The sequence below is a fragment of the Rhyacophila brunnea genome, unplaced genomic scaffold (assembly GCF_057557595.1).
Source record: "Rhyacophila brunnea isolate RB1 unplaced genomic scaffold, BYU_Rbru_1.0 scaffold_8, whole genome shotgun sequence".
In the NCBI taxonomy this organism is placed as follows: domain Eukaryota; kingdom Metazoa; phylum Arthropoda; class Insecta; order Trichoptera; family Rhyacophilidae; genus Rhyacophila; species Rhyacophila brunnea.
Window position 1 is genome coordinate 38,486,193 of NW_028233350.1, and position 24,377 is coordinate 38,510,569.

The 24,377-nt window shown below is 33.7% G+C and overlaps 1 protein-coding gene across 5 annotated transcripts in view; it reads left to right on the forward strand.

The window, feature by feature from the left end:
* Positions 1-24,377, forward strand: part of ATP8A (ATPase phospholipid transporting 8A1) — a 213,671-nt gene that overhangs the window by 107,743 nt on the left and 81,551 nt on the right. Inside the window, exons 1-2 of one of the 5 annotated variants that reach the window (XM_085959250.1) lie at positions 6,193-6,360; positions 10,468-10,649. The exons of the other annotated variants lie outside the window; for them this stretch is intronic. Coding sequence (XP_085815376.1) covers positions 10,592-10,649 — 58 coding nt within the window. The 5' untranslated portion in view covers positions 6,193-6,360; positions 10,468-10,591. Of the gene's footprint in view, positions 1-6,192; positions 6,361-10,467; positions 10,650-24,377 lie in introns of those variants that run through there. 5 annotated transcript variants of the gene reach the window in all.

Here is a 24,377-nt window from a genome sequence, read left to right on the forward strand (position 1 = left end):
CTTTTATTCAAAGAATAATTCACAAGATTTTGAGAATGTAACATTCCATAATACATTGGACATATATAACTTGAAAACACCTCAGATATATACCTACCCACTAAAAAAAATCATATTTGAAAAAAAATACGAGGCTCGACGGGATTTGAACCCGTATACCTACTGGTATCGCGTCAACTGTGTATCAACCAAAAGTTATGCTACGAGCCTCCTATCTAACTACGACAATTTAAACTAGTAGATCATACATGAAATGCTTATCAAATTGCGTTTTTATTGACTATCGGTTTTTGTGTATTAAATCAAGGAATATTAATTACCTTAATTACTAACCTACGCCCGGCTCTCGCCAAATATTTAGTTCAAGTTATGTATGTTCAATATATGGAATGTTACATCTCAAAATCTTGTGAATTATTCGTTGTATAAAAGAAATAAGTAGTTTATTATATCATACATTAGAATTCACCATTATATGCTAGCAGTCAATCTACTACATAATTTAAAGTAGCAAACAACTCAATTAAGCATTATGTAATTGACACGGGAAATAATTATAGTTTCTAATACTTAATACAATTCGGAATTAAAACGGATGTTTTGAAGCACGGGTGTGTTATATTCATTAATGCAGAGTTTCTCAACCTTTCCTAATAAAAGCGACACACCACAAATATGACTTAACTGCTGTGTCACATCTTGTTTTTTTTTTTTTTTAATATTACACCAAAGACTGCCATACTAAAACAACGTAACTAATACGTGACAGTTTGTTTGATTTAATCAGAGCGTTGGAGCGGAGCTCGGAGCAGGAGCACGGAGCAATGGGGTTTTACCCGTAGCACCGAAAATCTGTAGTGCTCCACTGCGGATGTTTTTTTAATTATTAAATTTTCGTCGTAAAATCCAATGAAAATATTATAGTTGACACTTTGCAACACTGGATTTGTTTGAAATACGACAACACTGCCTCAACCTCCCTTTTTGACAGAAGAGGCAGACAATGACTGACGATTTGATGTAGGACATTTTGTTTGAATTAATAATGAAAAGGACGAATAAGAAACCTTATTTCAATTTTTTTAAATTGTTTTTATTATCTGTATACATATAATACTTATTAAAACTTTTTAACTCAAAAAATGGTCCGCTCCAACCCTCTGGATTTAATCGTACTTGGAATATACATGTTTTCTTGCAAACGGCTAAAAACAAGGGAATCGCTTTAATAAATTAATGCTTTATGATACGTCATTAATTGCTATTTACATAATATAATCATATTCAATATGGTTTGTTGTGGTCTAATGCAATCAATTGATTAGGTACCGGACGCCAGTTCATACCGGGAAAATATACGTATATATTCATTTTCCAGGTAGGTACATAGTTCTTTAGGTAGCTGCTAACAAGTGTGTTAATTATTTACTATCGATTTTCATGTGGGTATCTTAAAACCCGCTCGGCGGTCACCGCAATATCTTATTATTTATTGTACAGGGTGCATATGAATTCAATCAGTATTTACTCACAAAAAGATCCCATTTTAATACTTTATTACCCAACTGTAGAATAATTATAACAATATTGTAACAACATCTGAATAATACAAATGCCCTGGTAGGAACGTCAAAATGTATAGATACTATTTCTTTCGATATGACGTGCCTATGTTCTGGTAAGCGACCGTGCTCATATACACCTATTTTTGCTCATATAAACGATCCCATTTTAATACTCACCTACCCAACTGTATAATAATTATAACAATCTTGTAACAACACCTGAATAATAGAAGTGCCCTGGTAAGAACGTCAAAATGTATAGATAATATTTCTTTCGATAGTACGTGCCTGTGCTCTGGTAAGCGACCGTGCTCATATACATCTGTATTTGCACATATAAACTTAATTATTTTGTAAATAGATGGATGTGGTTAAACATTAATTAATTCTGTTGTCCGTTATACATACATTATAATAAGTCTGCTTATTAGAAATTTGCGTTCTTGTTTTTACAGCATTGTTATCATATTCTGCTAACGCGTCTACAGATTTCTGCATATTATAGGACTATAGGTATTTTAAAAAATACGTATACAATAGAATTTTTTTAAATTTATAATAGGTAATATAAATATATATATACATACTTACATAACTATTTTTAAAACAAGCCTGGAGGCCCAATGGCAGTAGTGTAGTTTAGCAATCACAAACGCCCAGACATTGAGAAAATCACATAATTAATATGTATCGTGTCCTCACCGGGTCGAACCCGGAGCTCCCGGATGAAAGGCCAGCGCCTTACGCACTGCACCACGGAAATATCTAATATGTAGTTAAAATGTATATATGTATGTAATTGTTATTTTCTATAAAACAGTGTGCCGTATCCATATTATGTCGATGACATGTCCATATGTTCAAAGGAAAAAAAATATTTTGAGGATTTTGATTATTTGAAAATAAGTATTCGTTCATATTGCCTGGTTGAAACTCCACTGAAATAATATTAATTTTCTGTCGTAAAAAATAAGATTTTCAAATGACAAAAAACAGTACAACTAGGTTTCTCATTACTGTGGTCATGGTAAATTAACTTTTAAATGTGTGCAGTTAGAGTTGTCATGTCGAAAGAAAAAGTATCAATACTCGGTACCGTTTTGGAAGAAAACAATACCGAAATATCGACTCTTTTTAAACACTATAAAATTGCAGTAACGATTCATCATACAATAATACAACATTTATATAGTCATGCGAGATTTATATTTAACAAAATTTATTCAAATGAATTCGGTACAAAAAGTTTGAAAATGGTATTGGCCTAATCTCACCCAATTTCAGGCATCAGTCCCGCGCAGCTCCTTATCGGGATAGTAGAGAGAGCACGTAAAATCTTTTCTTTCAGACACGTTTTAAGCGTCATGGAAGGCGGCCCTGCATATCTATAAGTATATACACATGGCGGGTATTTATTTCGTTATGCATTAAAAAAAATAGTTCGTGTTACTGATCACCATGGCCCCCACATCCTAAAGCGGGCCCCCAGGCCTGGATCTATGGCGGGCCCCCCTACCTATCGCTAAGGTTAAGGGTAGTGTGATTTTCTACAGTAGTGTTCCTCAAGTGGTTTCCACGGAACCCCAGGGTTAAGGATATTCCGTGTATTTTTAGCGATTTTTAAATACATCAAGCTGATTTATTGAGTTGTTGGCACTTGGCATAATATAAAGCACTGATCGCGACTTCCTTTTGTGGTAGCCAAGAAACATGCAACCCTTCGTCATATTGGATAAAAAGCTATTTTGTTAGGAATGTTAGGAAACATAGTCTATCATTTAATTATGTCAATCATCATATTATCACATCAAATTACACCGGACAGTCACAAATTTTTGAATGTGAATAATCATTATTAGAGCAAATTTGTTGTACCTATGTGTTTTTCTCACTTTACTGGTTGACCCGCCATGGCCCCCTCTAAGCCCGGGCCCCCAGGCTAGAGCCCTACCACCACCCCCCCCCCTTGTGGGGGCCATGCTGATCACACTGCGTGTTTGGATCATTTTTGTCTCATCGACTCAAAACAACTGTCAAATGAATTACTGATAGATATATTATTTTATATTTGTTGGCGAACAACGAATAAAGAATATTTAAAAAAAACTTTCTACTTAATATACTCCGTCTGGCTGAAAATAATGGCTAAACATTGCATAATATATTCTAATTCATGGTCAATGCCAAGCCAATGGGAAGAAGTATCAAATTATCCGATATCGACAATAAAGTGTTGATACTGGGTATCGAAGTATCGGTCCAAAAGTATCAATATTTCAAAGTATTTTTGACGGCACTTGTGCGGTATGTATTTGATTGCTCTTTGGCGTCTTCCGGGTAGACGTGATGGGCCGGGCCTCCTCTTCCATGGGCAGACAGACACATCTGATCTACGAAACATAAAGTGGTGCTTTGAGATAATAAAATTAACTCCAGGTCAATACTATTGGACTTCTCAGTTCGTGGTTGTGTCTCCGAGCCAGTCAGCGTGCAAAATGATAATTTTAATTATATTAAATTATATAATAGATTTGGTATATTAGGAGTTGGTTGTCACATACCATGATCAAATGTAAACAGCATGTCACTGCTTAAGGACCTTACTCATAGAAACAAACGCGATCTTCTTCGGAGCCTGTCACCTTCGCCTAATGCTCCAACAGAATATCATATTTGATTATATGTCATTGCAGGATACTGATTACACCTTTTCTCTATATCATCCTAGTTAAAAGGGAAGAGCTATTTCAGCCGGTTCAACCCGCTGTTTGACAGGTTGGCCATTGCAAATCGGTTTCTATGAAGGAAAAAAATTCAGTATTCAAGAAGGTCTCTCATCTACGGTTGATTTAATCAGAATCAGTTATTAAATCAGACTTTGAGCTGCACACACGCCAACTAAGGTTTTAGAACGTTGCTTTTGAGACACAACTATGAAGGTCACCTATCGTTCGTTAAACCACGGTATAAGCCCGTTTAATGAATGTGGAGACTTGGCGGGAAAAGCAAGTACCTACCTATTTGATTTTTTCTTCAACTTTAAATTTTACTATAGTAATAGCGAATTACTTTATAGAATTATCAAATCCTACACCTACATATTAAAATTCAACATTCGACTAACCCCGTACTATAACCGGTGGTCATAAGGAGCGTATCGCGAGCCCTACATAGGTGATGTGGAGCGTCTGCAGTTTTTCGACCTACGATGTCTCAGGATCAACTATCAAAGACTTCGATCGGCACATACTGAAGTGTGCTTGGATTGTGGTGTATTAGTTAAAAATCCTCATGTGAGGGAGGAGGAAGGGGAATAATAGAAAAAATAGAAAAATAAATATGAAAGAATATAAACCAAATAGCTGACTAAGTGAAGAGATCTTCTCGCTCGCCGTATGACGCTACATTTCATGACGAGGCACTAAAGTTGGTCTTTGTGGCAACCACCTAATGATTTGACACACTAGAGTAATTATTCCCTTTCCGTACGCATTATAGGACATTACCGTCGGATGTGGTTAAATTGGTTAACATACTGCTATTCACAGCGACGTGGAGATACTGTAGACTAATTTACAAGGTCAGACTGAAAAAGTTTTCCATCATGTCCAGCCAAATTGACATTTGACTCGTATGGTAGCCCAGAATCTGGGCGGTTATCCGGTGGCAGAACAATTACCCATTGGACATATTGGATATATAAACAATCCCAGACAATTAATTAACTTCTCCCATTTGAAATATCAGTAGATTAAATAAAAAAACTATAAAGAAGGATTTATAAGTACATTAATTAAATTTAAAAAAATTTAGATTAGAACATTAGAAGTCCATGAAAATCTGATGCACGTTTCTGTAGCACAAGGTGAACTGATTTTTTTTACTTCATTAATATTTTTTCATACTGATTATAATTTTAAATGATAATATTAAACTAGTTACAGTTTCTAATATTAATACTATAGACCGAAGGTACTTGATGGAATTTTAATTACAGTTTCTGTTAAAGATTTCAATGTTTTAGTGATTAATATTTATTCCCCCTCTAAAGTGTGCATATTAGATGTTAGTATAATATATAATTAGTATCCATCTTTTGATGTGTAAAATATTTTTTTAGTTTGTCAAATTCATTTTAAAACTATTATTTTCTATAATTATTAATAATTGTTTTTTTTATGAGGAGTTTTTGATACAGGGGGTTATTGTCCTGGATTCCGGTTATCTCCATTTGCCAAAAAACAATTACTAAATATTATCAATATAAATTTCCTGGTAGACCTGAAGTCTTCTCAATCACCGTGTCTTTCTTCACACTAATAAGTACCTCCGTACCTACTTATCCACGTTCTGCCCAGTAATCCAATGTTTAGGATTATGTACGGCTTCATAATTCAATACAGCGTACTTGGGGCACTCTCGCGGCAACCGTCTGTCGACCACTTATTAACGTGATTCATAAGAAAAACTGTCATAAAAAATCTACATCTGATTTTCCCTGTCCGATTTAAAATAACAGTGTTGCCAGTGGACAGTGAGTTGAATAGCGAATTCCCCTCGATCATTTTGTCTCGTTGGTATATAAATATATATTATATAATGGCGATGATGAAAACTTATTTTAAACGCGGCCATTTTTAATTCTCGGGCAGTGTGACATTATGTTTTGTTTACGATGCGAAGTGCGCGTTTGTTTCATAGCAATTAAGTGATCTTGCGTTACTTTTGTTTATCATAGTGTTTTAATATTGTGTAATACGTGTAATATGAGATAACCACGAATTATACGTATATTGTAAGTAAAGGAATTGTGCCGAGTGTTAAACATGATTAAAGCCAGTAGTTGATATTATTTAAAATGAAAATGTTGTATACATCGGTGGCGAAGCGTGGAGGTAGGCTGTTAAGATCTGCCATAAAAGGTGTACATTAAACTTTGTCAGTCATACGTATTTGTTTTCAATGAAATAAGACTACAATTTACAGATGGTGGTAAATTTTTAAAATTCAATTAAACCCTGCGAAACCAAGCCATAATAGATAATAGTCAAAAAATACTCGTCTATCTTTAACATAGGTATCTAAAATATGCAATTAAAGCACACTTACATAACTTTTGATATTTTATAGAAAGAATAATATTTGTACTTATCTAGTATAGTTTGGTTAGGCAGGGCTTTATGAATTTAAAAAAAATGAACCAACAATATAAAACAAATAAGTATGAATGAAAAAGTGTGCACAATTTCGTAGTATCGCCAAAAATATACCAAAACTATTATGTTTTGGTATAGGCAGAGTTTAATTGATTTTTAAAAACTAACCAACACCATAATTCTGTAAATTGTAGTCTTAGTTAAATAAAAACAAATACGTATGATTAACAAAGTTTAATGTGCAATATTTATAGCGAATCTTAATACCCTACCTCCACCCTTCGCTACTGGTATACATACATGTTAGTAGTTTAATGTTCTATTGCATTTTATATTAATCAAAGCGTAAACAAGAAGTTTAGATTTAATGTGGATTTTTAAATGCATTCGTAAGAAAAATAGTTCATTATCTTTGTATACCCAGAATTTGGTAATACCCTATATTCTATAGTATTACGAATCCATTCATATGGCAGAAGGGGGTTACATGTAAAGTGTACGTATTACATTTCACCGTAGCACAGTTCGCCGTGACCTTATCGGAGAGAATTCTAATTAATTAATAAATATTTCTAATTTAATTACATACTTACATATTTTCTACTGTCTTTCCCTCGTATTTGGGTGAGAAATGTAAGAATGAAAACCTAACCTAACCTAACAAATAATTCAGTATATCGGCTATTTTCAAAATTTGTTTGCCGTTGTCTTCCTGTAAACCGACAAGAACCGTGTTTTATTTATACATGAATTTTTATCTCAGTACTATTTATACGACCCAAAGAGGTTTGACGGTTTTTAATATACGACCATGTATTTCTGATACAACATTTCACGGTGAAGGGTGATACGGCGAACTGTATACGTACAAATTTCTGGACACGGGCAGAAGGGTCCATCTGTCAATTTCAAGAATGTTTAGAACAAAAATTTTAATTTAGTACAGCAAACAAAATATTTGTGTGTTATACCCAATGTTTTAGTGACAGAACAGATTAATAAATAGAATTTCGATAGGCTATACCGCAACACACTACACTATGACGCAGTGTTTTTAATGTGTGTGTCTTACGAATATGAATTACACATTATAGACGAGCAACAGTGTGTGTTGCAACCTTCAAATACACCAATATTGAATGAGCGTCGGCGCATAAACCGAGAGCATCTGTCAGAACGAAGGACAAGCGTATTTTTTTACACGTAATTAAGTTTATCTCATATTATTCCACACTCGAGATCGGTTACCTGTTACTCCACGCCCGTTAAGTAGGTATTTTTTGGTTTTAGTATTATTTAACTTGTTTGTGTGATGTTTGTCTAGTTTGAGAAAAAAATATTCGCATTCAGTTTAACTCGGATATTTGAATAAGGCAAATTGGTTCTTTTACCAACAAATTGTTTTTGAAATTGTGTTAAATGTCCCATTTTGTCATGTATTGGATTGGTAGAAAAATGTTAATTTTCCCATTGAGTATTTAAATAAAGACATTTTCAAAATGTACAGTTTTTACCAAATTGTACCGATCTTCCTCTGTATAAAATCGGCAATGTCTTTTGGCGTAGCCTTTTCTATCCGTGCATGGTGCGAATCCACACTCCTTGCGCGTGTGCCTGACTCAAAAACGTTGTGGCATTTTTGATTTGTATTACACTAACAGATGTGTCCTCGATTGTCGCATTGAAAATTTATATATTATTAAAAACTTTGATTGAAGAAATCTTTAAAATTAAATCAATTGCTTCTGCCCTTCTGCCATCTGAATATTAAATTATTTATTTAATTGTTTATTTACTGAAGAAAATGTTTTATAATATAAACAATATATTTTATAGAAGTATTTCCCGGTAGGAAATTCACTGTTTCAAAAACTGTGCAGACTAAACATTACAGTATCTACCATAGATTTTCGTTCAGTTGACGTAAGGATGAGACTGCACAAGTCATAGGTCCAGTATTATAAACCTATCGTATAATCGGTCCAGTTCCTTTAAGTACTACCAGTTAATGTTTAGCAGCAATAGAAGTCGTAAAGGCTGGGTGTTTTTGATTGTTCAAAATTACTAACAACCACTTTGTACGAAAAAGGACGGACATGGTTATTATTTATTAATAATACTTACATAAAAAATGGCCATTATGAAGTTTAAGTTCAAAGCGTACACAACATGATATGAAAAATAATATATTATAGAAAACGATTACATACAATGAAAACAGTGAAAAAAACATTGTACTTAATTGAAAATAATAAAAAAAATATAAGTGCATATATATATATATATATATATATATAAAAATATAATAGAATTTTTCATTGGATATATCGCAAGTGTAGTATCCCGAAATTTTTTTGTCGCATTCGTTCTATAACAACATAAAAAATAGGCAACATTAAAATCAGTTTTGAATTGTGTAATAACATGTAATTATTAAAGCTGATCTAATGTAATTTAAATTGTGCCTTTTTTTCAAATAAATTGAATAAGAAGTTAACAAAATCGTTATTGGGAATTTACGTGTGAATATTAGGGAATGGTACAACTACTGGGCGCCGCCACACTGTCGAATGAAATAAATAGACATTCGTAACGATTTTATAAAGAAAGTAGATGAGGAATTTTAATCAGTTTTATCTACTACTTAGTAGTTTTAATTATTCATTTTACTCTTGGAAAAAAATAGCTTAACCGTTTACTATTTTCAATATTTCGCGTACCACAGTTTCAAAACCACTATTGGAGAAGATAATAATGTTCGTGGTTAAGTTAATTATTATTCTTATCGTATTAATCCAAAGTGTGGTTTTAATGTGGTCGTAATATTATTTGAACAACATCGGTAAATTATTAACATTTGTGTTGATAACATTATTATTGCAAGTTTTAAATGCCCATACATATTGATTCAGTTAAATACAAACATTTTTTTTTTAATTGTTCCGATCATATTATCATTTTCCATGAACACCTTCACAACATGTCTTCTGACGATTTCAATTTTGTAATTTATTTGAATAAATTAATGAACAATAATGAATAGTTTTAGCGACTCTGGTTTTACCTTACGGTATATTTTTGAAGTTATCTGCGTAATGGTATATAACTATACAACCGTGAAATAATACAGCTCATTCGTTTTCATTCACATTATTTTTTAGAGTTAATCCGTAGAGTTCCATTGGTTCTATTCAATACATAAGGCGGCTATCGACGGTAGTTTACCATATTTATATATTGAGGTACCTACCTTTTATAATTGTTACAATACGTTAGCCGTCTAAACTGTCTATCTCACTCTAAAAGTTAACACAGCCAAGTGAAGGGCTGTTAAAACATTTTGTTAAAACAAAACAAACAGAAATTTTTGACAGTTTATACGGTTAACTTATTGTAACAATTAACCACCTCAATAGATACATATGATAACCTACCGTCGATAGCCGCTCTGTGTATAGAATTCACCCACATGATCTTAAATCCAATCCCGGGATTTCGATATAAGAAAAAATGTTAACCCTCATTATTCGTATCATAATTTGTAACATAATCATAATTTCATCTTATAACTGGATTAGAGGACATACCGAAGTCGCGTATTGGGTCAAAAACTTGAAGGTTTTCACTTTCATTAATACGCTTTTTGGACGTTATTGAATGACGCACCGACGTAATAGGATTAACGGCTTGTTTTCTGTTTATCAATGGTAAAAAATTTTATTAATGAAAACTTGTGACTTATATAGCTTACGATGCATCAAATGAAGTGGGGGATAATTTATGTCGTAAATATGGATGACCAAAATATAAATAATAATTAATAGTGATTACAAATTTGGTTGACAAGTTAGTGTGTGTGTTTTCTGCAAAATGGAGTTAATGAATCGGTCCGAGGGATGGTTTCAGTTCAGAAGACGCCGTCTAAATGGTAATTTTACTTTATTTATTTTTAAATTTATTTTAAATATGAGCTGGGTACAGGAGAAGTGTAAAGCGCAAATTATATTATGGTACATGTCGCTGATTATCACGTGACGTCACAGTAAGCTGCCGCTACGGGAAAAGAGTGTGTAATGTCGCTTTTCTTGGTGTTTAAAATGTTATCAGACTGATGACTAGCATTGTCAGTTGGCAAAATCTGACGATATCACCATAACGACAATGACGTTGAACTGCATTGCGTCGACACCTGCATGACTCAATGAATGTTTTTATCATCTTCTACGTGCCTACACTTTTCGACTGTCATGTCAATTGTCATGTAATTTTTTTTTGTTTTTACCGGTTGGCACAATGTATTTTCTATAAGAATTTTGTCTATTATCTATGGTCTGCAGGTTGGGTTCTGTTCAAAATATTATCTATGGATGTCATGTCGCAAATAATTTTAACGTACGCACTCGTAGAAACTGTTAAAATTAATTGAAATTATCATGAATAATTAATAGTTATTCAAATTACTAATAGATTATAGTTAGCACTCTTCATGACGAAACCACAGATTAAATTTGTCACCGCGACAGCGTGACAGTAGGCGACATGCACCTCAATTTGATTCGCGCTTTAGTGTTTTATATATATTTTAACTTTTAATTTGTCCCTGTAAATTATATTATTAGACTAACTGGAGAATGCTATCATTATTTCAATTGTTTGGATTTATCGAGTGAACGAGCTAAGAAAACTTAGTAAAACTGTAATTATATAAATTAACAGAAATTAGCAACTTTTGACGTATCATAATTTAATCACAGGTATTTTACATTTTGACGTTAGCTGTTGTCTACAGATCGAAATGATTTATGGTAAATAAGGAATCGACTTTATCATAATAAAACGTCCTTTTTTATCAAGCTCATAAATTAGATATATAAACTTGTGTAGTTAAAAGGAAAAAAATATATTATGTTGATTTTGCTAGTATCTTGTTTTACCCATTCCTACCCGCCTCGTCTTCACATCATTTACACGGGCGTAAACCGTAGAGCAATGGACGTAAGGCGCCCTTAAAACTTGTGGCTTAAAGACCGTAAGAGTCATCTATTTATGACGTCACACCATAAGGGATGGGAGCGGGGGTTCGGAAAAGCCTTTTGCTAACTTCATCGCGTACGACTCTGAAGTAGTTATGGGAAATGACTCTTCACTTTAATTACATTTAGTGTCTCGTTCTGGTTGACCATGTCATTTTTTCACGTTCACAAAGAACGCTCTGACTTGTTAAGCGTTTTCAAAGAACTTTCTAACCCGCTAAGCATTGAATTTAATATGCAATAACAAATATATACGTAAAGAAGTCATAAATACATATGAAATTAACCAAGTTATTTATTAATAATTACAAGATAAAAAGAACTTGTTATATACAACGTTTTGAAATTTTCTGTTGAATTATTATGCCCAATATGCTCAAACTTGGACTTGATATGAAGTAAATAAAAAACAAACAAAAAACATATATATAATACTGAAATGTCATTTTGACATTTCATTTTGATTTCCATCGTATATATTAATAATTTAGTTGCTAGGACCACCCCCTTAGCAACCAATAATAGTCTTTTACGTTTTACGGATTTTTTTGAAATAACTTTCCATACAAAACAGAATTAACTGAAAACGAATTCAATTCTGCTTAAAGATGGCTAAAGGTATTAAAAGACTGCATTGGCATCGTGTTCGTTAAAGTCTAAAAGTTTCAAATGTCTAGCTAGTCGGGAAGTTAGTTAAAAATTGATTGCAAGATTTGTACTGGACAAACAACCACCGGACAAACAAGAATACGAGCTAATAAAAACGTTTTAATAATATCAAAATACAATAATATACATAATACGTAAACTCATATTGGTCGGATTCCAGAGCGTTCTCGAATGAAAAAGGTGTACGACTGTCTCGCGGGTAGCATCTGGCTCATATCTCTTAAGTCAGTCGTACATGAACGATGCATATCTACCCCTAAGACCATTCTTCTCCATATCTTCCTTTAAAAATATTCAGGTTCCTTTCATCTTTTGTAATACGACCCAGAATGTCGATTCATATCGAACTGATAACGAATTATAAACACATCATAATAATATGGTACCTACGCGAGGGTTTGGGAACCTTTTTACGTGCATGTGCCAAGGTATGCTTCTTTAGGCGCGTTTGGAAAATCAGATCAGAGTGTATTTTTTGGCGTTTGACATGTAACACATAATTTATTTTTTCACACAAAAAAACACACTCGATTGGATTCGAACCAAAGATTGTTCGGTTATCAGCCGAACGTACAACCATTACGTCATAGAATGATACTGCAGTAGTGACGATTATACAGTATAATATTATAGTTTAGAATTGTTCCGTTGCTAGGCAGCGAATTTATTATTGTCGGCCATTTGCAATTCCTTACGTAAACAAACTATTAAACGTCATATTGGCAGTTGTTACTATAAAAATAAAAGCAACGATAAATAATTCTATAATTTAGTAATATAAGTTAAGTGTATAGAAATAAACCAAGAGCGTTCCAATAAGCGGTCCCTTTTCTTGAGTGTGTAATTTAACACGATTATTAAGAGCTAGTCGAATAATCTAGTTTATCACAAGTTTTGTTTTGTTACGGCAAAGAAGTATAACTTCTAACGCGCGTACATAAGTACACACACCGATTTTTTTTATTGCTGGCGTGCCAAACAGTTTTTCATAGGGAAAAATAGTTATAAGAATTCTATTTAAAAAGTTCAAAAACTATAATAGACTTCATAAGTATTACTTAGTTTGGTTCTATACGCACAAAGTGACGTCAGAATCGCTCCGATAAGATCAGACATTCTCTCGCCTACAGTGGTCTCAAACATTGTATAATGATTGTAAATCGGTCAAAATCAGAGGTTGGCGGCGTGGCTTCCCCCGCCGCCTGGTGAGGTCAGTGCGATAATATTATCTGTGACACAAAACCTAAGGACCAACCCATGCAATTTAAATTAAACGTTATGCTTATGCTTGAAGACTGTCCGCCCGCTATTTTTTACACAATCCGATCTGTCATTTATGCATGAATTTCGTTGTTTCCGTTTGCGCATCGGTTGGTAAATACTATTAAAAACCGAAGAAAGTAACCATGGAAATGTTGAAAAATCATCTCGCGTGCCATAGGTTCGTCATCCCTGACCTACACCATAGTAGGACTACGACGTAAAGAATTGACAAATAAAAGAGAATAAGTTAGTCGCGATACATTATTTATCTATAAAGGTGATTGTAAATATTTTATACGAGGTAAAATACTTCAATCATTCTGTTATGTGTACATCAGGGATTGATAAGTGATAAGCCGATAAAATAAATTCCTGATAGAGCGACAATAATAATATATCATACATTAGCTCACTTTTCAATGTTTATTTTGTACGACTAACACATAGTTATAACATGAAAGTACCAGCGGCGAAGGGTAGAGGTAGGCTGTTAAGATCCGGCATGAATAGTGCACACTAAACTTTGTCTGTCACATGTATTTGTTTTTATTAAACTAACACTACAATGTGTTTGTTTGTTAGTTTTTAAAATTCAATTAAACCCCGCCTAATATAAAGGATAATAAAAATTAAAAATATTCAAAATTATATAAATAGATTATCTACAACGTTTAAGGAATGTCCAAGGTTATGCTCTGAAAATACCATAAAAGTTCCATTTTGACCTACGCTGAGCATGTGGGGCGTTAAGAAAGAAGAAGATTTTTTTTATTCAACGAATTATTCACAAGATTTAAGAATATAACATTCTAATTATTGAAAATACATAGTCTTGAAAACCTTTCTGAGAAAATATATTATAACCAATAGAAAAAATCTTTTTGAAATGTGGTCTATGTGCATAGGCGCGGTACCCGAGAGATGCAGGTTCGATTCTTTACTTTTTTCAAAAAGATTTTTTCTATTGGATATTCAAAATTGTGTATTTTCAGTAATAAGAATGGTACTTCTTGTGTTGTTATAAGAAATTATTCGTTGAATAAAAAAATAGTTGATTAAATATTATATTATTATTATTCGAAAATTCGAGTTATACTCTATTCAAGATTTTTTCTATGATTTTTTTTAAAATGAATACTCATAAGAATTTTCCAAGTTTTGTACTTTCAATACAGACTGCTACATTTTCAATTCTTTTATATTACTTATATAATATTATATTCAATCTAGTCTACAAAATATAATAATTACAACAATTAATTAATGTTTTTTTTATTATCGTAAAGTTTATTAGGTAATTTAATACAGATAAGTGATAACCGTGATAAGGTAAATTAATAATTATTGCGTTATTCCATTATCCACCAGTCATTGTTTGTATATGACGAAATTTTTGCTGATTATTAAAAACCATCTATCAAAATACACTGTAAAATGTCCCAATCGATAATAAAAAATAATACAATAATAATAACGAATCAATTTCACAACTGTAATGAATCATTCATTGCCTAAATTTTATTATTGCATGGATGTACTGGCACCAGTAGTGTGTAAATTAAATTATCGCGATAATAACACTGTTCATACGTAATAGTGCTGACTGTCTCGCCAATATTATTCTTCAGGCGTAAGGAAGACGCGTTGTTATCATTGTATTGTGATATTTGATAGTTTGTAAAAAATGGTAAACGTCAAAATGCGCTGCGCAGTTTAGTACGTATTTTTTCCGCCAGGTTCGCCACTATCGTTTACTGCCCAGAGGCCCTATGTTAGAACTTGCGAGTGCAAGCTTCCCGGTCGACATGACGTCATATGACATCATTGTGACGTACTACCGGAGTGATAATAGCACTCGAGAAAATCACGCTACTCAGACAGCGGCGCTATTCATTGTCACCATACACATATAGGTGTTTCATCGTAATAATTATCTACGGTGAGCACTGCGCGCGGGCGACATGCCTCGAGCGTGGATTGGCTGACGTCACAATTACGTCATGTCGTCTGGTGCCACACGAGTCGATAGTTAGGAAATCGGGGCCCAGGCGTTCCAACTATCGCATGGAAATTCAGAAGTTGCTGCAATCTTGCAACTTGCGCGATACTACGTATTTACACGTGCATTTTCTTGTTATAGGGTAATACGTACTGTCAGAAGTAAATCCATGTACGTGTTAGAGATATTAATTTAGTAAGATTAATTTTATTCCATTAAAACAGGCGCACATTTTAGAGTTTTGGGTCCAGAGAGAACGAAAAAAGTACAAATTATTTAGTCGAATGGAATATTACTTCTTCATTACTGAGGGTCGTGGCACAGATAAATTGATTATCGCATAACCTTATCAACTGGATGACCCTCACATCTGCATTCTTTTACGGCACGAAGGCATGTGTCAGTGAAAGACGCGTGATACTCATGAATTGTTGCAATCATCGGAGGTATTCGATGATTGCTTTAATATTTTAGGCTAAAAAGCATAGTATCTTACAATTCTCATTCTGATTCCCAGACACACATTTTGTAGCCATGTGCACATACCCACAGTGCAACTTTTATATGAACCCTTCTACGCCGCCACGGTTGTTTCTGGAACTAAAACTCTCTTCCCGCATTTACTTTGCCTGCGCCCATAATTCAGTGTGTGTTTAATATTGCGTGTAGTTTTATTAACACTAAAATGCCTAAACCTTTGCGGAAGCAGTCGAAGAGCATTTGAATATTGTGAGGAAAAGAAGCAGAAAAGAAAGGTTTTTATTCCTCTCAATAGTACCATATATGGAGTATATTTTGCTATACGCAAATACCAAGTAACGTAGCTTGATATAAAAGTCGCACTGTAGCTACGTTTTTTGTATTCGTTTGGAAATGTTTTATTTTTAGTATGAAGCACGAACTGTCAGCATTTACTATAAACAAGACGTGAGACCGACACCTTGCCTGTTTTATTATCAGTTGGACCTTTTCCAGTAAATTATTCAAGTTATACAACCCTTGGAAAATATTCCCTAACATAATATGCATGTGCATATATATTCAACTTGATGAAAAAGTTTGAGGAAGTTTACGTCGTGTGAAAGCCTGCCTTAAATTATAGACAAATAAAACATTTACCAATATATTTTTTTTATAAATGATATCTTTTGTAGACTAAACTAAAACATATTTCGTGTGCTCAAATATATTAAAAAGTACAGTGTATACGTAACAATCCTTCAAGGTAAACTCAAGCAAAAAATTGAAGCGTTAACACTGAGGTATTATTAAATAGTCATTTGATATCATCTCAAGCAGAAATGCATTAAACAAAGACAAATTTATATGGTTTCTTCGAAATGTTTTTTTATTTAGAAGACACATTCGATATTCAATTTATATCTACATATAAACAAAAATATGTAACTGGGAGAGCCAATATATTATCGTTTGCCCAAAAAAAAACATTCAATAAACCACAATTCATTATATTAATTGAGTTAGCATTTACTTGGTAGAATTCCATTTTAAAAGAAATGAAAATATAATTAATATTAAATTCTACAGGTTTTTCAGAAGGTTTGTCTATAGCTATTTCGGTTGTAACACCATTATCAAGACTATTCAGATAGGCCGTTTGCCTTTGCTTAAATACCATACGCATAGATAGAGACAGAATACATTTTCTTATTCGTTCAAACAATATTATGACTTTGTATACTTATTATTAATTGTAATATTATTAATACTTTGAAAACACTAAGTGGGTTTTTTAAAGGATATCAAAATTTACAAAATTTATCGAAAGTACAGTGTTCGAGTGCTTTGGTTATTTATTGACATTATTAATCAATTTAAATGTTATTAGTATAATTTTGTTAATCATGTGCTTAAATTATATTTAATAGTGTAATAATTTAACAATTCATTATGATTATTTGATGCCAATTCGCTTTAAAACGTAATCGACTGCTAAACTAACCAAACATTATATAAGATAGCTTTTTTGTGTTGTGTTTATCGACCTTTATTTCATCAATGAAATATTACCCAAAAACCTTTTTATACGCCATTTATCTACGATTCAATTGAATTCATATTTATTTAAATAGAATGAAATTTAAATGACATATGAGTAAACACGGCCATTTTAAAGTAGACACATTGAAATATGCTGAATGAGCCAAGTCGATCTCTTTGTAAGAATGTACGAGTATAAAACAAAGTCCTAAACACATCGTCACGTAGGTAGAAAATATCAATATCCGAAGCCATTTGTTTGAATACAGTTATTGCCCACCCAATTTACATTACCAATGACAGGTTAGCTATGCATCTTGTGAGAACAGACAACTGATGTTCACGATTTCTAAGATAATTATCAGTGGGACACAGATCAATACTACCAAGATGGCGGCCAATGTTGCCAAATTGGCAACCGGCAGATTCGTAATCAGTGGAAAAACTGATTCGGAATCACACAAAAATCTTTTTCCTCAACTTTTCCAGGTCCTCCTCTCTGGCGACTAGCTTATACTTAAGAGCATACATAAGTGAAACGGCAAATACTTTTCAGCTATAGGTGCGACGAAATTTTGTACTGGCTGCCAATCGGAGAGCGAAAGTCGAGCTGTGAACACGTCAATTTTTTTTTCTGATGGCGTCGAGGGAATTAATTCTTACATCGTGTAAAGATGACTAATAAACGTTACCCATTTATTTGAAAAAGAAAATATGTCAACGAATATATTATTATTATTACAAATAGAACAATAAACATAACACTAAATGGACGCATGTTGAATTTTTATGACAAATTATGTTTTGTTCTGCACGCGTTGTTTGCACATTCTTCGCGTCACGCAGTCACGATCGTTTTAGACCGTACCCCAGCTGAAGTATTAGCCTTAGAGCGGAATGCAGAAACATTTGTCATAACTAAAATTTCTTTAGCAGAAAACACTATGCAGAAACATTGTCCTTAGTTAAGATCATTTCTTTTGAAAATAATACCATATTTAAAAATTCTCTTTCCTATAGTTTATGTAAATTATTTTATAATTGTTAAACGATGACAAAAATATGACAACTGCATTTTATAAATGCAATAACTATAAATACATATTAATATTTAATTATAATACTCTTATGTTTCCGTTATGTCATTATACGTGATTCCACAGGCACCGCAAGATATTTTTTTAACATGGTAACACTAGCGTCAAGTGTCATTCTATCACCTGGTATCTTGTATTTCTGCGGGCTGGCGTATAAAAGTAAAATAATATTCTGCAAGTACATGCCAAACGAATTAACACTGTCAATATCCATATTGAGATACGTTGTTAAATGAATTTGAGTGTATGGACTGTTTTATAGACATGCGAATTTATTTTGACAGCAGCTGTCAGTGGTAAATGGTAATACAGAAGGGGGCGTGTTCATAACAAAAGTAGTCTATGGTTAAGGATTCCTTAACTCTATACTTAGGATTGTCTATAGTTAAGTCATGCTTTTCGGCGACTTATCCTTAGGATCGAAATCTTAGATTGTGCATGACGCTCTTAATACTTTACTGTTACGAAAATTTATTTCAAGTAAATAATCAAGGTAACTAACTATTGAACCAAGCCAAAAAAATATCGCACCGTCTGTTGCAAAATCAGTCTTTTTCGGTGTTTTTATTCGTTTTCACCTTGAATAAGCATTTCTTTACGATACCTCTGACCTCAACCTAAACCGAAAACATGCGGGTGCATTTGATCGTATCGATCACTTTTATTTTGTTATTATTCTTCGCCTTAATGGCATACTTACTACATTTTTTATAAGGGTTTATAGCTACCGTAGAGATCAATATCGCAAAACACAGCACTTATGAAACTGTGGGTAACAACATTAACCGCCGAACAAATTAAAAATTACATGGAAGGCAATTGATTTGATCTTATTCTTTGCGTCCCGGATTCATTGAAAAACGACCGTTGAGGATGATTCCAGCATGAAAATTGACTGCATATACATTTTTCCGTGAGACACATTATGGCATGGCCCACACAAGGTGGGGGCTGGCAGGGCTCTAACCTAGGGGCCCGGGGTCAGGAAGGGCCCGGCGTGACGAGTCGACCGATACGTGAAATAAACACAGACCACAAATTTGCTCTAATAGTAAAAAAAGTCGCCTGTGGGGCTATAATTATACTAATAACAACAATTATTAATATATTAAATTAAAACGCTACTGTGGCGCGTAACACTGCCTTTACCCTTAGCGATAGGTAGGGGGCCCGCTTCAGGATGTGGGGCCATGCATTATGAACATAGGACAGTTTGCTTCCCATGTACAGATGGGATCTTAAAAAGGTCGTGACATTCCATTGAAATTGCACGTATTTGATATAGTGCCATCCACCAAATTAACCCCCCTTTTTGGACTAAGCCGAAACCGTTTTCTGGCAGTATCATAACCAGGAGTTAGTTTAAATTTAGTTAACAATAATATTACGTTGCATAATGTTTTATATCAAAATTAGCTGTAAGATTGTAACAAATAGTTTACCTACAGAGAGTAAGCTGGACAAATTACAAGAAGGCAGGTTTTTAAAATTTGAGTCTTAAAACCTATTTCCCGCTACCCGTCTCGCCGATATTGAGGGTCTGACTAGAATAATTACAATTAGGGAACTCTTTTATTTACACAGTTTTATAATTTTTGTTTCGCTATGTTTATTTTTTCAAAAGTTATAAGCGATTCCAATTTACCATTTTTTTGATCATCAATAGGCGCATACTCACTGAGCGAGCAGCCTCGCGGATTTGTTTCGCAAAAATCGCTTCGCGAGGCAGCTCACGGGCCAGCTCGCAACGAAATTAACGTCATGCGAGGCAGCCGCGCGCAGTACCTTTGAATATCGATAAACCGATAACGATTGGATCGGTCGTGGCAATGCTCCGACGAGGCGGCGCGTGCGTTTGCCTCGGGCGAGTCACGTACTGACTGACAGAGCATTTTGCCTCGCGGCTGCTCGCTTAGTCAGTACGCGCCTGTTGTCGAGCGTAGTAATAGAACCGGAGTTAGACGATGATATTTTCACTCTGGTTTCCCTTCAATACGTATAAATCTTTCGCCTAGCCCTGATATTTTATGCGCCATGTTCATGAGAGCAATTTAAATCCTACCACGCAGGTCGTATTCATTGACCATAGAATTAAGTATTAGAAGTAATAAACCAGGCAATATAAATTTTACGAACATGCAATAATAATATTCTCTAAAAATTTTACTACGATATGTTATTATTATATTATTCTTGCATGTTAGTCACGTGACGCAGTAAGCAGTGTGTGAAAAATAAAATAGCCCCCGTAACGGCCATGCGCATACAATTCTTACCCCCGTTTCACACACAGCGAATAATATCGCGCGACCATTGTTCGCCGACGTATATGGAAAATGCTCGCTGCTTGTGTAACGGGATTTAGTCTTCCCCCATATATAATGAAATTGTTTGGTTAACATAAAATGCAGATGATTTAACGTATTCAATAAAGGTGATGTGTGAAAAATAAAACAATCCTCCTAAACTAGAGCTTGCCCATACAAATTTGAGCCTGCCTGAGTCCACTCATACTTAGGTAGTTTTTTCTGTAAATATATAAATGGTAGGTACAGATAAAAAATATGTAGTTGAAAAATAAACTCTACCTGAGATTTAATAAGGATGAATTTGCAAATTATGTCAAAGTATAAGTAATGCAACTAAAAATGAACTCTGCTTATATTTCAATATGGATGATTTTTTTATAGATTTTGGTCAGATGTCTTTGAACAATTCTGCATAGGTGTTTTTTTCAGTAGGTATCGAGATTTTGTGTGAGAAATATCAGTACTATATATCAGACATATTCAACGTGTCGATCGCACCAAAAGTTAACTCGTGAAAATTTAAAAAAGTGTAGGTACATTCAGTTGTAATAAAATGTCGTTTCACTGATATTTTGATGTAGATTTTAATTTTGAAGATTCTAAACCATTCATATTTTTATTAAGGTACATAATCTTTTAATTAATTCATGATTAATCTTGCGTCACCTCGTTGTTTCATTTTATTCATATTGCGTCACTCACGGCCTGCTGCGGGAGTGAGAGAAATATGTGTGAAACCCGCGCTTTAAATTAAGGCATAATTTCTTCATATCGTCGCGCAGTAGGCAAATAGAGTTCAAGTTGATACAATTCTGTCATGACAGTAGGGGAGTGTAGTAGGTCACTGCCAGTTTTGATACTGGACCATAGTCTACTTAATGTTGCACATGTCTCTGCTGCATGGCCCCCACAGGGGGGGGGGGGGGCTGACAGGGGTCTAGCCTGGGGGCCCGGGCTTAGAGGGGGCCCGGCGTGGCAAGCTGCCAGATAAATGAGAAAAACACACCATAAATTTGCTCTAATAGTAAAAAAAATCGCATGTGGCGCTATTTTCTTAAATGATTATTAACATTTAAAAATATGTGTCTGTGCCTTTGACTATAGATGTGACTGTGCGATATAATTTGATGTGATATTTTGATTGATATAATTAAATGATAATTCACGCGTAGAATTTTGTTATATAATTATTTTGTGTGTTTTCTGGCGAATATATGGCGAAGGGTTCCTTGTTACTTGGGTGCCTACCACAAAATGATGTCGCGATCAGTGCTTCATAATAATATGCTGAGTGCCGAAGTCATTAAGATCAACTGGATTTATTTAAAAATCTGTAAAAATACACGGAACACCCTTAACCCTAGGGTTCCGTGGAAACCATTTGGGGAACACTGCTGTAAAAAATCACACTGTCCTTAACCTTAGCGATAGGTAGGGGGCCCGCTTTAGGATGTGCGGGCCATGCTCTGCTGTATACCAATATCTATCTCTACATAATAATATAAACTAAAATCGCTCGACAATGGGGGAATACACCGGAAAAGTTTTGAAAACATCGTGTGTATCGTTTGTAACCACGTAACCCTTTTCATTGCAAGATTATTTCTATCGATCTGAATTCCGACTTACTTACCTTTCGCTGGCATCTAGTCCTTGAACTTTCCGCCATTTTTTCATATAGCTAGGTACCTACTTTGTTTTATAAGAAAAAATAACATTGATTTCTCTTTTTCATTGTCAAAATAGCATTTAAGGCCCGGGTGCTGTGTGAAGTTGGAAAATTACGAATTTTGAATAATCAGTGGAGTTTATAGGAAAGACGTACCACGTACCCACATATCATTATTATACCTAGTTTTTTCTCATATTTGAAATCAGTGACGTCCCTAGACAAAATGCCGCCCGTAGGCTGTGCCAAAATGTCGCCACATTTTTTTTACAGTACTTTTTATGATCCTTTCATGACTCAAATATTTAAAAAAAAAAGTGTTGTATGGATACATTACTAACAATATATAAGTATACCACTAAATCTAATTTAGACGACGTCATCTGTGCTTCAATAAACAATAATGCGAGTCTACGGTTTCAGATAGGAACATTTAAAAATACACATGACAACTTTCAAAACTCGCAAGTGACTGGCAAACATATTTGGAAAAAAATAGGTACTCGTAAGTATGCACGTGTCATTGCTGTTCACCAAGATTGTAACGTCCAAAGACAACGGAAGTAAACTAGACATCGCGAACCCGACAAAAAAATTAAGTTCTGTTAAAACTTTTATAGTAAGTACCTACCTAATTAATATATTTTGTTTCCAACCAGTAATCTGAATTTTTAATGGAAAGGTATTTCCGTTATTACTAAGTTTATGTAGCTTTCTATTTAAATCTAATGATTCTCCTCGATTTGCCGCCCTTTGGGTAACTGCCGCCCCCAAGCGACTCTCAATCTGCCTACCCCCACGGGACGTCACTGTTAGATATTAACATTTAATGACAATATAAAATATATTAATACCATAAAGGTGTATTATTTGAACGTCGTCGTGTTAAAATTGATAATAAAGCCATATTTGGTTTATCCGTGGTTATAGTATCACGCGCATTAAATCTTCAATTGTCATCTAATTTAATATTCTAATAGTAAAATATATTCAGTACATTATTAAATGGAGTAATGTAATTTCGGAGAAATTGCAAAATTTTGAGTTTTGTGTTGACAAAATAATTAATTTAAAAAAATCCATAACCACGGACATCATTGATGTACCAAATATATCTTTATTCTCAATTTTGACATGACGACGTTCAAAATAATACTCTTTCATGGTATTCATATATTTTATCTGGTTATTAAATGTTAATTTCTAATATGAGAAAATACAAGGTAGAATAGGGATGACATGTACGTTTTTCCTACAAAGTCGACAGATTCTAGGCTAGGCACGCAAAGATATCCCAAATTCTTAATTATAGACCTTCGCACACTTGGCTTTTAAATTTAATGTTCCTAATATCGTGTCATAATGTTTAAATACATATACGTGTCATATTCGGACAGAAAGTATTCTATATTTAAATAATAATTTTCAATGACAATTTATCAATCTGAAATTATTTAGGCATAGTTTTAAATAAACAGCTGTGTTTGTCTTATTCTATTCTTAAATCATTTACGCATAATTTTTCATATTTTCGTATAATAAACATAAAAGAAAACAGCACATGGAATACAGCTATCAATAATATTTACGAAATTCCATAACAAAAAAATACATTT